Here is an 18,429-nt window from a genome sequence, read left to right as displayed (position 1 = left end):
CTATCTTTGGTTCTGATCATGATAATGGCATGCACAAGTGTTAAATGTTACATTCATAGATTTTTTTTTTTTTTTGACAAGGTTGTTCTGAAAAATATGATCAAATTAAGTCTTTTGAGGAAATTTTTTACCCAGTTGCGAATGATATGACATTACCTTGAAGGTGTTTATGGCAAGGTGTGTGTGTGTGTGTGTGTGTGTGGAACCAGTTCAGTAAATAGTCCAAGATTAACTGGTATGGTTGGGAATTAGGGAACACTGTCAGAAGGGTATGGAAAGGGAAGGCACAAAAATTAGGGGTTTGCCCTAACAGCGATAGTAAAAATATACAATCCATAAATTAAGGAGCTGGCCAAATATATTTCATGCCAAAACTGGTGGTTTTTCCTCATGCTACATCAGTATTCCTTGGTTTATTAGTTGAACAGGAAGTAGACCTGGGGATGTTGGCCTATTTCAGCTTTTTCATTACCTATGGCCCTTTTAGGAGCTTTTCCAGTTGCCGGAAATGCATCTGGATAGAATGTACTTTACTCAGAAGCTGTAGTTTGATTGAATATTTTCACAGCATCTTGTAATGATCCCTTTTTAGAACATAAAAACTGTTATTTTGACCACTTGCATCATGCCAATAAACATGATTTGTGGGGCTCTCAGTTAAAAGGAATTTTGGGTTTATGTTCTATGGATTGTTATATAAAAGAGGATTTTTCAGTCGAAATTGTATTTTGAATAATTTTTATTACTAATGAAGTTAAATTTGAGAAACATTGAAGGTTTTAGGTCAAGTACGTCAGTTGATGTCCATATATGAAGCTTATTTTCAGTTTCCCCTCCAGGCTAACCTATGAAACTCGACATAACCTAACTTAGGAGCGCCTACGGGTTTAGCCCTCTGAAGTCCCTGGGTTGATTGGCATATGTCTTGTTTACTCTTTTACCTAACACATGTAGCCCTAACCTAACCTCACATTAACTTAGGTGTACCTTCAAGCAATTACTGTTCTGTAAAATTACACATATTGATTTGTATTATTTGCTTTATTACAAGGTGTTGAGATGGCCAGTATCTTTGTAGTTAAGGGAACAGACAGATATTTTTGTGGGATGTTCCTGAAATTTAGATTTTACCTTTACAGTTGGCAAGTTTTGCTTGGGCAGTGGTGGGTTTTATATTGATGTTGTATGTAGATTTTAAATTAGTTACCTATGTTTATCATGGAGTACTTATGTTATACCAGTTTTTTGGGAGCACTGTTGGTTTTGAAATGTTTCATTGCTTTCTGTCATATGCCATTTTGTCAAGAATTTTGGTAGAAGACCGTTCAAGCAGTGAATCAGGGCAGATTTAAGAAGAGTTTGTTATTGAGCAGGTGTGGTCAGTTTGGGTACAAGCTGGAGCATGCTTTCATTTGGGGCATGTACCCAGCTGGGCATCAACATGACCAGCTGTGAGCTACATTTGAAAGCTCTGAAAATTTTTGATCATAAGAAATACTCTTGAGTTGAGCAAATAGCATTTTCTCATGTTTTAGGATGTGCTGAAACATTTTCAATACAATTTTAACATTTTCTACATCCTTCTTGGTGTCTGCATTATCATAGCTCTTCATTTAGGAAATCCTTCAGAGAATGTGTTGTTTTAAGAAGAAGGAATAGAGGGAATGCTCTCTATACAATGTCAGTTGTTTTCCTATTTTTTTTTTATAAATAAATTCATGCAAGCTGAATTTTACATACAGTACTCATGCAGTAGGCTAATATTGTCTCTGTATTCGATATACCATATTCTTCTTGGTATCCTCCTAGCCACGTCATTTCATCCAGTGAATTGATGCATTGCACACAAGATTAGATGCTTATTTCTGTCAGTTATTTAAAATTACACACTGTACTTCCTATGAAGGCCTTTACTATACATGGATAATGTGTTGCATAAGTGATGACAATACAGAATACTGTTTGTACAGTTACTTTTTCCTGCATATAAATGGTGAGATATGCTATGGTAGCATGTGTGGAGGTAATCTAGCAATGTCTGTACAACAAGAGGTTCGTGTCTTCTGGAAACTTATGTGTCAAAAAGTGTACCTTACTCTGCATCAAGCGTTATGTTGTATTCTTCCACTTTCTGCTTCTCGTTCTGTCATGTCTGACCTGTGTTTACTCAAGGAAAGTTGTACTCGACCATAAAGGAGCACAGATCATTATTATCCTAAATTTTTGTGTCATGAATAGCTAAATGTGATTGCTTTCCTTGATTCCAGCATCCTGCTTTCTGACTCCAGGATAGAAGTCTCAGGCTTCACACATTTTCCTCTTTGAAATGGGACCCAAGTTTTGCCTTGGGATATTGAATGAAACCAATGGCCCGAATCCCTAGACTGTCTCATTCAGCTAAATATTGTTTATCTTGCATATCAATGAACTCCACTGTATTCTGCTTAAGTCTGATATTACAGAGACTGGAAGTGTGTGGTCTGTGCTCTTGCCTTAGATTTTATAGCCTAAATCAAACTGTAATGAAGGTATGAAAGAAGCATCTAAAACAGTCTCCTTTTGGCTCCAACAAGACTTTACCAGTCAGTGTTCCTTATTAATGTCGTTGACTCTGAAGTACATTATCACTTGTCTGGATGCGTATTCTTAAAATAAAATTTGATTATTCAGTGATCATAATGTGTTATGCTTTCTTTTACTTGATGCCTACCTTAGCTACATACCATAGATACAGTAATTATGGGGTGCACCTTATAGCAATAGCAAAGAAAGTAGAACAGTCTGTACCACTCACTTTTTTACTGCCACACAAGCATTGGTTGGTATTTGGTATTTTGCTACATGAGATTCTTGCCGGTTGGTATATCCAGAATTATTTGACATCTACAAATTTAGGTAGTCTTGTTGCTGAGCAAAAATGCTCATGGTTTGCTGTATGTATGTTAACGAAGCACAGGAGTAGTTCAGGTGTCAATTCATTCAAGATGTCTTTTCTTCCTCTCTCCAGATCTCCTGCCTATCGTGTAGAGTGCCAAGTATATGTTGAATTGTAAACTTCTTTCTCTAACACTTTGCTGTTTGCCCAACTGGATGTTCTTTGTACGCTTATGTAAAACATCTGGTTTTATCCAGACAGGTTTACACTTTAAATTCCCAAATCAGTTTCATTGTCACTCAACATACAAAGATGTGGAATTTAACTTGGAATTTTGTCTCTATATCTCCACCAAATAGCCCCCTTAAGGATTACTTTATTTGCCAAGTTCTGTCTCACTGATTATTTGTATTTTGAAGTTAGTTGCTGGAAAATTATATTAATTACTTAGGTGGGATTAATTTTTATTGGACATAATATATCAAGGACTGACCATGGCAGTTTACTTGGTATGAGGTTGCTTATGGAGCCAGTGCCTGACCCTTGATTTCAAATTCCATAAATCCTACCTCTTCGTTGTGGTCAGCTGATGATTCTATGAAAAGAAATTAGATTTTAAGTAAGAGAATGGCTGCTTTCTGTAAAGTGGAAAATCTATTGAGGATGGGCATGCTCTCCAGCTATAACCATAGTCACAGTGTTTGATTTACAACTGTAACAGGCTTTAGCAAGCATTGTTGGAATGAATATATGCCAGACCATTTTCAGTTTTTAAAGTCTAAGGTATTTAATGCTAAGACTTACATGACTCATGTCATCTTCTGGTAGTTGGGGTCTTCTGGTCATTGTTGTTAGCAGTGAGTCTCATTCTCATACTTTAAAACATACTTGTTGGAGGCCATATATTTAATTTTATTCTGTTCTTCAAGAGCCGAACAGCAGAGGGATACTACTATGAAGGTTTTCCCTAGATAGAATAGGATTATTAGGTAAATGATTTTAGTCACCCATAGAAATCATATCTGTATTATAAGCTTCTCTAACCACACCCCGTTTCTAGTAATCCAATTGATCCTGTCTAAGCTACTAAAGAATTTGTTCCCAGCTACCATGAGTAAAGAGCTACTCGATACCACTGCTGTATTTCTAAATATTACTGCTTATAAATATCTTACTATTACCAACATCCATTCTGTGATTTTTATCCTAACAGTGAATTGCTAAAGCATTATTCCTGCCATGTGTATATACAGTATTATATAGGTTATATAGGCTATATAGTATGATATGCGAGAACTCCATCCTGCTATGTTGGAGAAACAGGCGAGATTTGGAGAAATGTCTCTCCAAAGATGGCAAAGCTATTGGTGCACATGGTAAGAATAAATCTTTGACTATTCATTTTGGGACAAAAATCACGGACACAGTTCTGGTGATGGTAAAATAATGTTTAAAAGCAATAATATTAAGAAACACAGAGGTGTGGAATGGGCACTGACTAACTATGTACCGAGAGTGGTTTGGAACAATCCTAACATGGAGAGGATCAGTATGGATTATGTCTTAATAGAAACTGGTTTTTGGCTGGATAAAGAAGTTAATGCAATTGGTATTTCTGCAGTTGACCTGCTCTATTTACCTGGTAATCCTAATCCTCCCCGAAAGAAAACCTTTATGGTAGGATCTTAAATGTCAACAAATTTCAACATCTGGTGAGATTTGTAAGGACAACGTGTTTACAATGATTGACTTCACTTTCATTTTTTCTCTGACAAAGGTCACAGTAACTTCACAGTAACCCTTGAAAGCTAAAGAATTCGTTATGTGTATAAAAATATACTTGCAAAAATATTATACAGGGGAACAACATTTAAGGTTATGAATACAACCAGTCATCGTCTGTGCTTTATTTGATAAATATTTTATACAAAAATATTCCTATTAAGGCATCTGTTGAAAAGAAAATGACAAGTAAAGTTGTTTGAAAATATAGATGGCATGAGTATTTGTAGGGCCATTAATTATTTTGCGATATGGATTAAACGAAGCCTAGCATTTCTTTATTTAGTTGATGTAAGAGCTAGAGGAATCGATAGGTGGGAGAAAGCTGTTGGCGTCATAGACACCAGTGCCGATGAGGTCCTGGCCGACTTCACTGGAATCATATCCATCATTGCTGTTGTTGTTGCCATTTCCATTAGTGCTGTATACATCAAGAGCTCCATCACTAGCATCATCGTCAAAAGAACCATATACATCAGAGGCAGTGTTGCTGGATTCATATCCATTGGAAGCACCGTTGCCGTTAGGTCTGAAGCCACTGAATGCCCCATTACTGTTTGTAGCACCGTTTCCATTAGAGCCATAGCCATTGGAGGCTCCATTACCATTATTAGCCCCGTTGCCATTGGAGCCATAACCGTTGGAGGCTCCATTACCATTATTAGCCCCGTTGCCATTAGAGCCATAACCATTGGAGGCTCCATTACCGTTCTTGGCACCATTGCCATTAGATCCATAACCACTGGAGGCCCCATTTCCATTCTTTGCTCCATTGCCATTAGATCCATAACCATTAGAGGCTCCATTTCCATTCTTTGCACCATTGCCATTAGATCCGTATCCATTGGAGGCTCCATTGGAAGCTCCATTTCCATTCTTTGCACCATTGCCATTAGATCCGTATCCATTGGAGGCTCCATTTCCATTCTTTGCACCATTGCCATTAGATCCATAACCATTGGAGGCTCCATTTCCATTCTTTGCACCACTGCCATTAGATCCATAACCATTGGATGCTCCATTTCCATTCTTTGCACCATTGCCATTAGATCCGTATCCATTGGAGGCTCCATTTCCATTCTTTGCACCATTGCCATTAGATCCGTATCCATTGGAGGCTCCATTTCCATTCTTTGCACCATTGCCATTAGATCCATATGCACTGAGGCTCCATTTCCATTCTTTGCACCATTGCCATTAGATCCATAACCATTGGAGGCTCCATTTCCATTCTTTGCACCATTGCCATTAGATGCGTATCCATTGGATGCTCCATTTCCATTCTTTGCACCATTGCCATTAGATCCATATCCATTTGAGGCTCCATTTCCATTCTGTGCACCATTGCCATTAGATCCGTATCCATTGGAGGCTCCATTTCCATTCTTTGCACCATTGCCATTAGATCCATAACCATTGGAAGCTCCATTTCCATTCTTTGCACCATTGCCATTAGATCCATAACCATTGGAAGCTCCATTTCCATTCTTTGCACCATTGCCCATTGGAGGCTCCACCCATTCTGTGCACCATTGCCATTAGAAGCTCCATTTCCATTTCCATTCTTTGCACCATTGCCATTAGATCCATATCCATTGGAAGCTCCATTGCCATTCTGTGCACCATTGCCATTAGATCCATAACCATTGGAGGCTCCATTTCCATTCTTTGCACCATTGCCATTAGATCCATAACCATTGGAAGCTCCATTTCCATTCTTTGCACCATTGCCATTAGATCCGTATCCATTGGAGGCTCCATTGCCATTCTGTGCACCATTACCATTAGATCCGTATCCATTGGAGGCTCCATTTCCATTCTGTGCACCATTACCATTAGATCCGTATCCATTGGAGGCTCCATTTCCATTCTTTGCACCATTGCCATTCTTTGCACCATTGCCATTAGATCCGTAACCATTGGATGCTCCATTTCCATTCTTTGCACCATTGCCATTAGATCCATAACCATTGGAGGCTCCATTTCCATTCTTTGCACCATTACCATTAGATCCGTATCCATTGGATGCTCCATTTCCATTCTTTGCACCATTGCCATTAGATCCGTATCCATTGGAGGCTCCATTTCCATTCTTTGCACCATTGCCATTAGATCCATAAGCATTGGAGGCTCCATTTCCATTCTTAGCACCATTGCCATTAGATCCATAACCATTGGATGCTCCATTTCCATTCTTTGCACCATTGCCATTAGATCCGTATCCATTGGAGGCTCCATTTCCATTCTTTGCACCATTGCCATTAGATCCGTATCCATTGGAGGCTCCATTTCCATTCTTTGCACCATTGCCATTAGATCCATAACCATTGGATGCTCCATTTCCATTCTTAGCACCATTGCCATTAGATCCATAACCATTGGATGCCCCATTTCCATTCTTTGCACCATTGCCATTAGATCCGTATCCATTGGATGCTCCATTTCCATTCTTTGCACCATTGCCATTAGATCCATAACCATTGGATGCTCCATTTCCATTCTTTGCACCATTACCATTAGAGCTGTATCCATTGGAGGCCCCATTTCCATTCTTTGCACCATTACCATTAGATCCATAACCATTGGATGCTCCATTTCCATTCTTTGCACCATTGCCATTAGGGCTGTATCCATTGGAGGCTCCATTTCCATTCTTTGCACCATTGCCATTAGATCCATAACCATTGGATGCTCCATTTCCATTCTTTGCACCATTGCCATTAGATCCATAACCATTGGAAGCTCCATTTCCATTCCATTTGCTCCATTTCCATTCTTTGCATTGCCATTAGATCCATAACCATTGGAGGCTCCATTTCCATTCTTTGCACCATTGCCATTAGATCCATAACCATTGGAGGCTCCATTTCCGTTCTTTGCACCATTGCCATTAGATCCATAACCATTGGAGGCTCCATTTCCGTTCTTTGCACCATTGCCATTAGATCCAGAACCATTGGAGGCTCCATTTCCATTCTTTGCACCATTGCCATTAGATCCATAACCATTGGAGGCTCCATTTCCATTCTTTGCACCATTGCCACTAGATCCATAACCATTGGAGGCTCCATTACCATTCTTTGCACCATTACCATTAGATCCATAAACATTGGCACCATTGCCATTTTTGCGTCCATTGCTCGTGGATCCGAATCCGTTTCCATTACTGTTGGAACCATATCCAGTATTGGCATTGGTGTTTCCATTGCCGTTACCATAGCCGTATGGTTCAACTCCGATAAGTTCGTTCACGGAATAAAAACCTTCAGCTGTAGAGCAGTCGAAGTTGAACCACCAGTCGCAAACCAAGTATTGCTGGTTAAAAATGGTTCCGTTGGGGCAGAGGAAAGAGTCCTTCTGACGGCGCCCATTGGGACGATCTTGGCAGATGTGGAAGACTTGGCAGCCGGCTTCATCGGCCGTGTCAGCGTAATAACCAGGGACATTCTGCTGATCACACGAGAATCCAGTGTCGGGGACAGAGGCCAAAATGGGGTAGTCTTCTCCTGGGACACCACCTCCAGGTATGTTCTCAGTAAGAGCAGCAATGGCGGGATCTACTCCATATCCGTACCCGTTGCCATTGCCTCCAGAGGGGGGGCCATAGCTGGTGGACGGTGGGTTATCGGCAGCGGCAACACTTACTAAAACTGAAAAGGAATCGGAAACTCTTGTAAGAATAGCATTCATTCCATTTAAGAGCATGCTGGTAAGTTCCCGTGAACATGGCACATAAAAATAACACACAAGCATATACACATATACTATACTATATGTATAATGCATGTGTGTAAGCATGAGCTTACATTTGTGTGTTTATACAGTGCATTACATATGAATTTATTGTGAGTAATGTCCAAGCTGTGATACAGCGTACTTCATAACCTGAATATTGTTAAATTTTGTCAGTCATCGGTTTTGTACATTTTTGAGTGGCGTGTAATAATGAATTTGTCGCATTTTCTTTCCTTTTTTTTTTACATTAACTTACTTGACCGCTGTCATTTAACTGAACGAGTGATTGACTTCACGCCAGTACATAATTGTTTTGTTCAAATGCAAAGTAGTAAATATAATCTCAGTGTATGTATTCTTCACAGAAATTCATTTCTTGTCTATCACTTTATTATTACTTGACTAACCTTGCGAAACGTTACTGTAAATTGGGAATGAAAAGGATAACGTGCTCATAAATAGTAAATGTTTCTGAATTTGTTTCGTATATTAACTGAAATAATTGGCCGGGGAATATAGCTAAATGGCAGGATTACTTTTGTAACAATTGTTATTGTCATTATTGTGATACAGATGGAACCCAGGCTATGTGCAATTCACCGTGGTCAGTTTAATGTCATGACATTCATGGACCTTCTGTAAATGTACCGGATGTGGGCACCGTTGAAGACAAACCGTTATGATATATATATATATATATATATATATATATATATATATATATATATATATATATATATATATATATATATATATAATATATATATAATATATATATATATATATATATATATATATATATATATATATATATATATATATATATATATATAAAATGGATATAAAAAATATATATTATATATGTATATTTCTGTATAAACATATATATATATAGTATTCATCCCCATATATATAATAATGTGTGTATAATGTATATATATATATATATATATATATATATATATATATATATATATATATATATATATATATATATATATATATATAATATATTTATATATATATATATACACACTCATATATGGGGATGAACACTTGGGAACGTGTTTCACAGAAATATACATATATAAATATATAATTTATATAATATAATATATATATGTGTGTATATATATTATATATATATATATATATATATATATATATATATATGTATACATATATATATATATATATATATATATATATATATATATATATATATATATATATATATATATATATTCTTTACAATATCCACTCATGGCGATATAGTAATATGTAAATTATGAGAACGTTTTGGGAATGAAGAAGTGTAAAACTCAGAAAAAAAGGCTGCCTACAAAATCCGAAAGCAGAAAAAAAATTACCAATATCAGAAAACCCGTGTTGATTATAATCATTTGTTGTTAATGGTTGAGCTATTAAAAATTTATGTTTAGATGCCTTTTTTTATGTTGCAGAATTTCCTTGTCTGAAGCAGGTACTTTTCCCATGTTACCGTTTTATTTATTCGTAATGTGTGCGGTAGCGCTAAATGTCTCTTCAGGATATTTCATTTCACACAAACTAAAGGGTATATTGAGAATCTGTCTAGTAATTTTTTTACTCAGTACGCATGTAATTGTAATAACCACAATGCCCTCTAAACATCCTAAACCATGACACCCCCGTAGTGTCTGTATTTTTAGGAACTAAAATGTTTGTCTCTGTATGTTCATGCTTTTTTTTTCGGTGCGTGATAAACATCCAGTCACAATAGTAATTGATATACACATTTCAACATTAAATTCATACCCCTTTGTCCATTTTGTCGTTCATCCTATTTGCTTTTTTTTTTTTTGTAATGTTTCCCAAATGAAGCCTAAATTGACATTTTTGTCAAGGCACAGGACAGGATTTCGGCGAAGTAATTCCAAGATTGTATGTATGTATGTATGTATGTATGTATGTATGTATAACAACAAGCGGTTTTTTTTAGATATTTAACATTTGTTTATTAGTTACTACATATATTTTTCAAGTAATATTCTTGGTATTTCTTGTTAGCTAATTTGAAAATCCTTACACAAAAGCAACGAAAATCCTTAGAGAGAGAGAGAGAGAGAACGAACGCCTGTAAAATGCTAAAAAAATAGTTCCTACCTAAAATGAGAAGCTTCATATTGGAGGATGCCACCATGTCGGCAGGAGAGTAGCCTGAGGAATATCTCGATCGTTGATGGCCTGCGTGATGCCACAGGGCAGACTTTATACATTTCTGCTGCCACTAGCTCCGCCCTGTTGACCTCTCATGCGATATCTTCTATCACGGAATTTGGTGGGTGGGGGGGAGCATCGCCATGTCATGTCTCTCCTATGTAGACCTCTCGATTTTCTTGTAATAAAAAAATTGTATAATTCCTCTAAATTCAAAACTTTTGGCAATACAATTTTTTAAAGGGTTATTGAAGAAATTGTATTTTAGCTCATTTTCACGTCTGGGAATAAAGGGTTTATTTTTAGGTCTAGTTCAAGATGGATTGCGATAACTCCGTTACTCAATCTTTTTCGTACCTAGTGGCGTCAGACCAGTAGCCAGAAACGGCCTGATCTTTTCGCGTAGAGAAGATTTAAGCTACCCTTTAGTGTGAATGTGCCACGTATTAATTGTAAACCGCGTGATAATAGTGGCAATGATTTGTTAATTACGTTGACGTAGTCAGCTTCGTTAAAGAAAGATGGTATTGATAGTGAAAAAAAAAACAGAAATAATCGTAGTAGTGTGAGTAATGATTTAACTTACATTTGGAATATTTTGAGTGCTGGTTTGTGTCAGTGCTTCTAAGGTTAATTTTCATGCTTTGTCTCGGTATGATACGCTGATTTTCCTAATTACTTATGATATTTAGGACATTGAAATTTGAAATTTTATCAGCACTTTTGGGCGTACTTGACATTAATAGCGCGTTTTGGAAGGAATTATTATTAGCCTGGATGAGTGTGTAAGAACCTGGTTGTGCTCTTTTAAGTGCTACTTGTACTTATATGAACAATATCAAATATATAAAATTCTTGTCCATATTCATATCGAGTGGTATTCTCATATCAAGGGGGTAGGGGAGGTTTGGGTATAGGGCCTTACCTCTTTGTTTTTTTCTAATATAGTTGAAACTACAGTTTCTCGTCTAGTCGCTGGTTGGTCCTTCGTACCGTTAATTTCTTGAATGTGGAATTCCTATCGTTCTTATATGGTTACGGTATTTTCTGACGTATTTCCGTCAAGGCAGAATTATTTGTGTCATGAGAAAAGAAAACCATTAAAACATACCAGTAAACAAGTTTGTTACGGAAGATATTAGAAAAGATAAATAGCAAAATAAAGATTATCTGATATATCATATGCGAATGAGCCTGTTTATTTAGGAATCCCAGTGACCAGATTGCCCAGTGGTATTAATGATAAACTACTCATCCAGGTCACTGAAGCCGTAGATTGTAGAACATTCGCGAACTTGTAAATTTATAGTGCCTAAATTAAGCTAAGAGAGGCGTCATTGTCTGTAAAACTCTCAATTATTGTAAATGAATTAGAGAGGATAAGCCGTTGATTAATTTAAGGAATTTAGGATATTAAATATTTCTCTGGCTGTTGGGGGGTACGGGGACAGGTGTATGGTTTGTTTGTGAAGAGACACCGAGACGGGCATAGCTTCCCAAATCAGGCTTGAAAACAAGCAGGTCGAATTCTTCTGGAAATATGAAGGAAAGTGGCGAGTTCCAGAGTTAGGAAGAAATGATAGAATTTGATCATAATTCATAGGCGCAAGATAATGGTCAGTGTGCTCGCTGAATTAAACTTTTGTGAATGTGATTTTTTGCGGAAATGGAATACTTAGTAACCTCACGTGTCGTCTCCTTTAGTTGGCTTAAGGCAGTAGTGACTATATAATGGATGTTTTCTGTACTTGGGGTGTGGCATATCCACTTTACTATTGGCCATCCACTGTCCTAGGTCTGATTTCCCTAGAGTTCACACTTAAGCTCGCTTCTGTAAAGTTGGTTGATTGCTTGACTTTTTTTAGTAATTACATATTTTGTTATTTTATATATATATATATTTTTATTTATATGTATACATATAAAGATATATGTATAAATTTATATACGTATACATAATCAGAGCTCTTTATTATCATTTCCTTTTCAAATCTCAACGCATTTGTTTCTTTTCTTTCTGTAAGAAGCGCGTTTTTCTGTGGAATTTAGTCATGCAAGTATATGTCCTTAAGGCTTGTTCCATAAGTATATGGTATATAACTATAAACTGTATATAACAAGAAATTGTGTAACACAACCTGTATAGAACAAGAAATCTGTCAGCTTGCTACAAGACTGTTCTCGCGAAATAATACGTTGTTCAGCCGAGCGAGTGAAGGCCGGAGTACTGCAAGATAAATTCACGGAATGTATAGACTTTAAGCTATAACTTCTCACTCTGACACTACAATCCTGTTTTCAATCGTTGTGAAAACAATTTTCTCTATTCTTAAAATACAGACAAGCTAAGTTTCACAAGAAGAGAAAAAATATCTATGAACAGTTTTGTGAAACAATGAGAAGGCACGTGATCATGACTGGAAGAAAATTTATATAAAGTTATATTATAATGAGGTACCGACTTCAGGCTGTGCAGTGGATTGCCGTGTGCAAAGAGGATACGATAGTTTTCATAGTTGGAAGTTAATGTTACCTTCAATCACTTTGCGTCCTGATTCGCTATCCAGGAGACCGCGTCACTATAAGACATTCTGCGTCATGATTCGCTGTCCAAGAGACAACGTCGCTATCAATCACTTTCCGTCATGCTTTGCTATCCAGGAGACAGCGTCACTATCAATCACTTTGCGTCCTGATTCGCTATCCGAGACACTGCCCAAGTCGCTAATTGAGTCACTTGTCAGTCCCTCGAAGTCGTCCTCCCTTGCGTTTCTGGAATTATAAAATCATATGACTGGCAGGTCTGTCGGGAAAGAAAGTCTGTTGATTTACATGTATCTTGTAGCGATTCATTTTGGTTTAGGGAGTCACATTGGCGCGGTCTTCGTAACAACATTTCAGTGTTTGATTAAGTATTCCTATTGGCGGACACGCGGTTCATCAGGCCGGTCACTTTTTAGTTTTCTGTGAAAGAAAACTATTGAGATGGCTATTTGTCTGTCCGTCCGCACTTTTCCTGTCCGCCCTCAGATCTTAAATATATACTACTGAGGCTAGAGGGCTGCAAATTGGTATGTTGATCATCCACCCTCCAATCATCTAACACCAAATTGCAGCCCTCTGGTCTCAGTAGTTTTTATTTTATCTAAGGTTAAAGTTAACCATGATCGTGCGTTTGGCTCCGCTATAGGTGCCAACAACACATGCCACCACCGGGCAGTGGCTGAAAGTTTCGTGGGCTGCGGCTGAGAGTTTCTTGGGCCGTGGCTGAGAGTTTCATAGAGCATTATACGCTTTACAGAAAACTCGATTGCGCCAAAGAAACTTTGGCACGTTTTGTACTTGTTTTGGTAGTTACGACTTGTATGCTGAACATCCTTCAAGTTTTCTCTTCTTATGCAAGGTAAAGGTTTTGTTTATGAACTGGAATCAAAGCAACAAATTGTCGATTTAGAAATTTGTCGGAGCATTGATAGATGGAATTAGTCTCATTAATATTTGATAAGAGCAGTAAAAATAGCAACATTAGCAAGAATAAAAGGCGAATATTACATTCAGCTAGGCCGCAACACGTGCACCACGGATATATTTCGATTTTGTTCGCATTCATGAGAAACGGAACTTTGGATATCTCGTGTTGGATCTGACTGACCAAACTCTAGTTCCGGGGTGTAAAAAATTCCACATGAGGCGCTGGAGCACTTGAGGAAAATAATCATAGACAAGCGGATCACTACCCTTTTTACTTCGAAAATCCCCGATCGTTAAGGAAGTATATTCCTCTATGCATCACATGTGATGTTTCGTGATCGAAAGAGAAAAATACAGTCTTTCGACGTGATGCCATCAACAGCGGGAAAAAATTTCACGGAAGCCTAGATTCGGATTCCGTGATCTCGGAGTCTTGCCCGGGTCCTTGAAAGCATCACACAGAAGCCAGCAATCAGGGCAGTCGTGAATGATGCTAATGGAAAACGTAGGTTAATTAACGTACTCTGTATTTTAAAATAAACAAGTGAAAAATGCGCCGATTCTGTACAGCCGCTAATATATATAATTGTCACGACCACCGAAAATAGATCTATCTTCCGGTGGTCTCGGTATAATGCCGTACGAGCCGCGGCCCGTGAAACTTTAACCACGGCCCGGCGGTGGCCTATCTTATATCTTTGCCAGAAGCGCGATTATGGCTAACTTTAACCTTAATTAAAATAAGAAACTACTGAGGCTAGAGGGCTCCTTGCTATGTTTGATGATTGGCGGGTGGATGATTAACATGCCAATTTGCAGCCCTCTTGCCTCAGTAGTGTTTAAGATCTGAGGGCGGACGGACAGACAGACAGACAAAGCTGGCACGATAGTTTTCTTTTACAGAATACTATAAACATTAGTCTGAATATGTAGGTAGATAAACATAAACCTGAGATCAAGTAGATGTATGTGGCATACCTTGCGATAGCAGAGCCCTCTGTCAGCGGAAATTGCAATAAAAAATTTATTGCAATTCAAATCTCATCATACAAGGGATGCAACCCATGTTAATTAAACTTGAGGTATGTTTTGACAGTCAAAGAAAAATTCTTACCAACTTTGTATAAAAATTCAGCTCAGTAGTTCTTAACCACCCGTTGTGGAGGGGAACGTTTTCCCAGGCCTGGGATCGCTCCTTGTCTACCGCTCACCAGTCCACCCAGTCGTAAATGGGTACTAGCGTCTGCTGTGGTCAAGAAGAAAGGGATGAAATGCTAGTAATCCCTAAAGCCTTTCTTTAAAAAAAAAAAAAAAAAAAAAAAGGAAAAGCGTATCTTTTTGGTTCCCCTTCCAAAAGGAAAATATGCACACACAAACACATACATATATATGAAATACTATATGTTTTGTACTATTTAGTCTTCTATCATTTCCTTATACACATTAAATTCATCTCTCTTCATTCAGATGAACGGCATGGATTTCACAAAGAAAGATCTAAATGGAATCATCTTTCCTGTTTAAATAATGTTTGGGCATCATCTTGCAGAGGCTTTTAACTATCTTATGTTGTCGGTCTTGATACGTCTGAGGCGTTTGAGAGAGTCAGGCCTAAGATTTTTGTTAGCTCTCTTTCTGCTCGTATTCCAATAACCTAGATGTTGTGACCCCAGTTTTATTAACGGTGAATCAATCAGTTAAAATTACTTTAACTTCATTTTTAGCCAGTTGCTTCACATCTGTTGTTCTTGAAAGCATCACACCAGCTCTCCTCATTTGTAGTGGTGTTCCTCATGGTTATGTTTTACCACCCACCCTTTTAATCCTCTATCAGTATTTTTAAGTTTACCTCACATATTTCTTCTTTTGCCAGTGAATCAGCCCTCCACGTATCTCCTTCTTCCAGCCCTCTTCGGTAGTTCACGCACTGATTCCAAATTGCCCTTACATCACCTACCATATCTGATCTTGTGAGCATGTCAGAATTGGTAATACGTTACGTAATCAAGTTCACTGCCTCTATGTGCAGTTACTACCTTTTTCTCTATCTCCTCTCTCGACCACATCGGATTTTTATTTTATTTTGATGAATCTGTAATTGAAACGGTCTTCTATCAAATGAGTATAATTTATGGGTGGAGAGGGTTGTTGATGGTAAATAACCTTTGCCTTTATTCCCGGATGTTAATGGTCGTTTTGAAATTAAATGATGGCCTCAGTTTTTTTATGGAAGATAATTCTCAGTTGGTCTAGGTCTTATTTTTTACTGCGTATCATAGTGTGTAGGAAAAACAGTTTCACTGTATATTTTCATTTTGATGGTATTTTAAGTATTTTTATGCTTAGAGTGCAGAAGTACAATGATGCGTTCATTATCCGTATTCCCTGTGTGAATTTCTGATGACGCCAAGATGTAGACAGAATAGTCAATCATTTATTGCAGTTCAGATTGTCACTCATTTTTCCACGCCTCCTGGTCTTGTAACCCGCTGGGAATAACTTACTTGATGCATACTGCATTTCAATCAATCATAACGAGGATGATACCTTTTTTATCGGAATACTTTAGGTATTGTTGCTCTTCTGATTTTATTGTAATGTGGCGTTGCACTAGAGGTATCTCGGCTGTTTGAAAAAAAAGGATTCCAGGAGCATGTGGTGATAATAATAATAATAGTGTAACAAAAACAGTAATAGTCATAATAATGATTATATTTAATCGTGATAATAATCGGTACACGATTATTTTAAGTCTATATTTTGACAGTGCAAATTATGAAATAAACTCGTATTAAAAGGAGAATCAAGACTGGATTCGAGAATGGGTAATTTCACTTGAATCACGAGCTGTCTGTGGAAAATTAGAATTAGCAGAGAACGTAAGTTCATGAATGTTAATGTAAGATAGGTTCGCAGGAATTTTCCTCCCAATGTAGAACTTCACATTTTATTAAGATTACAGTTCTTTCTTGTGTTTCCTTATAATAGGGAAAGCGAATTGTGACGGTCGTCCTACTTCTTGAAATGAGAGAGAGAGAGAGAGAGAGAGAGAGAGAGAGAGAGAGAATGTGTTTCTGCTGTTATAGCAAGCTTTCTGTAGTTCATGGTAATGTGATGGGAGACTTAATGTGCATAACTTATTTTTATTGATTAGTAATTGAGACAATCACTCATGGCTCTCTTAGGAATTTTCTTTGTATTTATTTTAATATTTTCAGTAAAGTCTCACAAGACCGAGGTAGTAAGTCATCTCTCATCAATTTACTATTAGGACGTAATCTTTAACGTCCTTCATAGCTGTTTCAGTATTGTTAATAAATAAATATATATATATATATATATATATATATATATATATATATATATATATATATATATATATATATATATATTCTTCTTCTTCTTTTAACGTGCTTTTTTCCCATTTTTGTATGGGGTAAGCACGATGCCTTCTTTGAAGGACTTTTGATTTGGCTTTGGGGTAGACCGTAGTCTAGATCGGCTGCCCTGCCTGACATCGCTTAGACCCCGGGAGCGTATGTTACATGTATCATACCCGACCCAACGGCCTTTCATATATATATATATATATATATATATATATATATATATATATATATATATATATATATATAATATATATATAATATAATATATATATATATATATATATATTTATCTTTATTAACAATATATATATATATATACATATATAATATATATATATATATATATATATATATATATATATATATATATATATATATATATATATATATATATATATATATATATATATTTATATATATACAAACAACGAAAAAGAAGTCACGAGATATCTTAGAAAACAAGAAAACGAGGGCGCTAGGTATTTGTGCAAAAGGGATCCAGTACTGAAGTGAAGGCATAAGATGATGAGCCTAAAATAGCGTAGAAACTCCACGACATAAAGTGGGAGGAATAATTTTGTATTTGTTTGTACCGGACGAATACTTACTTACCCAATAAACGAAAATGTATATATCCTTTCAGTTAAAGTAGAATCGAGCGAACCGTTTGATATCTAAGGACACAGAATATCTTGCTTTACACGATGTAGCGAATACACAAACGCCCCAACACTCGACACGACCGTAAAGATAAGTGCAAGGAGACATAATCGAAGTACACAAGGCCCCAACAAGAAAACGCGACGTGCCCTCCTGAAGATAATCCTGATAAGGACCCGCCCGCAGGAATTGCAGAAACATATTCCTGTTCGCATCGTTTAATCTGATTTGTGGATCGGCATCCCAAGACCACTATCCCAACCCCTACCCCAGCAAGTCCTCCATAGCCCACACCCCCATTCCCAGCCCTACCCCTGC

The 18,429-nt window shown here is 37.1% G+C and overlaps 1 protein-coding gene and 1 long non-coding RNA gene across 2 annotated transcripts in view; one reads left to right on the top strand and one right to left on the bottom strand.

Annotated features, from left to right (window-relative positions):
• Window positions 1-18,429, top strand: part of LOC136833212 (uncharacterized) — a 218,780-nt gene that overhangs the window by 2,536 nt on the left and 197,815 nt on the right. The gene's annotated exons all lie outside the window — the stretch shown is intronic.
• Window positions 4,940-10,574, bottom strand: LOC136833506 (fibroin heavy chain-like). Its single transcript, XM_067095734.1, is given in 5 exon segments — window positions 4,940-5,788; window positions 5,821-6,144; window positions 6,186-7,418; window positions 7,421-8,307; window positions 10,538-10,574. Coding segments are annotated over 5 exon segments (3,330 nt in total).

Source organism: Macrobrachium rosenbergii, chromosome 51 (assembly GCF_040412425.1).
Source record: "Macrobrachium rosenbergii isolate ZJJX-2024 chromosome 51, ASM4041242v1, whole genome shotgun sequence".
Classification (NCBI taxonomy): Eukaryota; Metazoa; Arthropoda; class Malacostraca; order Decapoda; family Palaemonidae; genus Macrobrachium; species Macrobrachium rosenbergii.
Note: the sequence above shows the minus strand (reverse complement) of the source record. Positions and strands in the feature narration are given on the sequence as shown.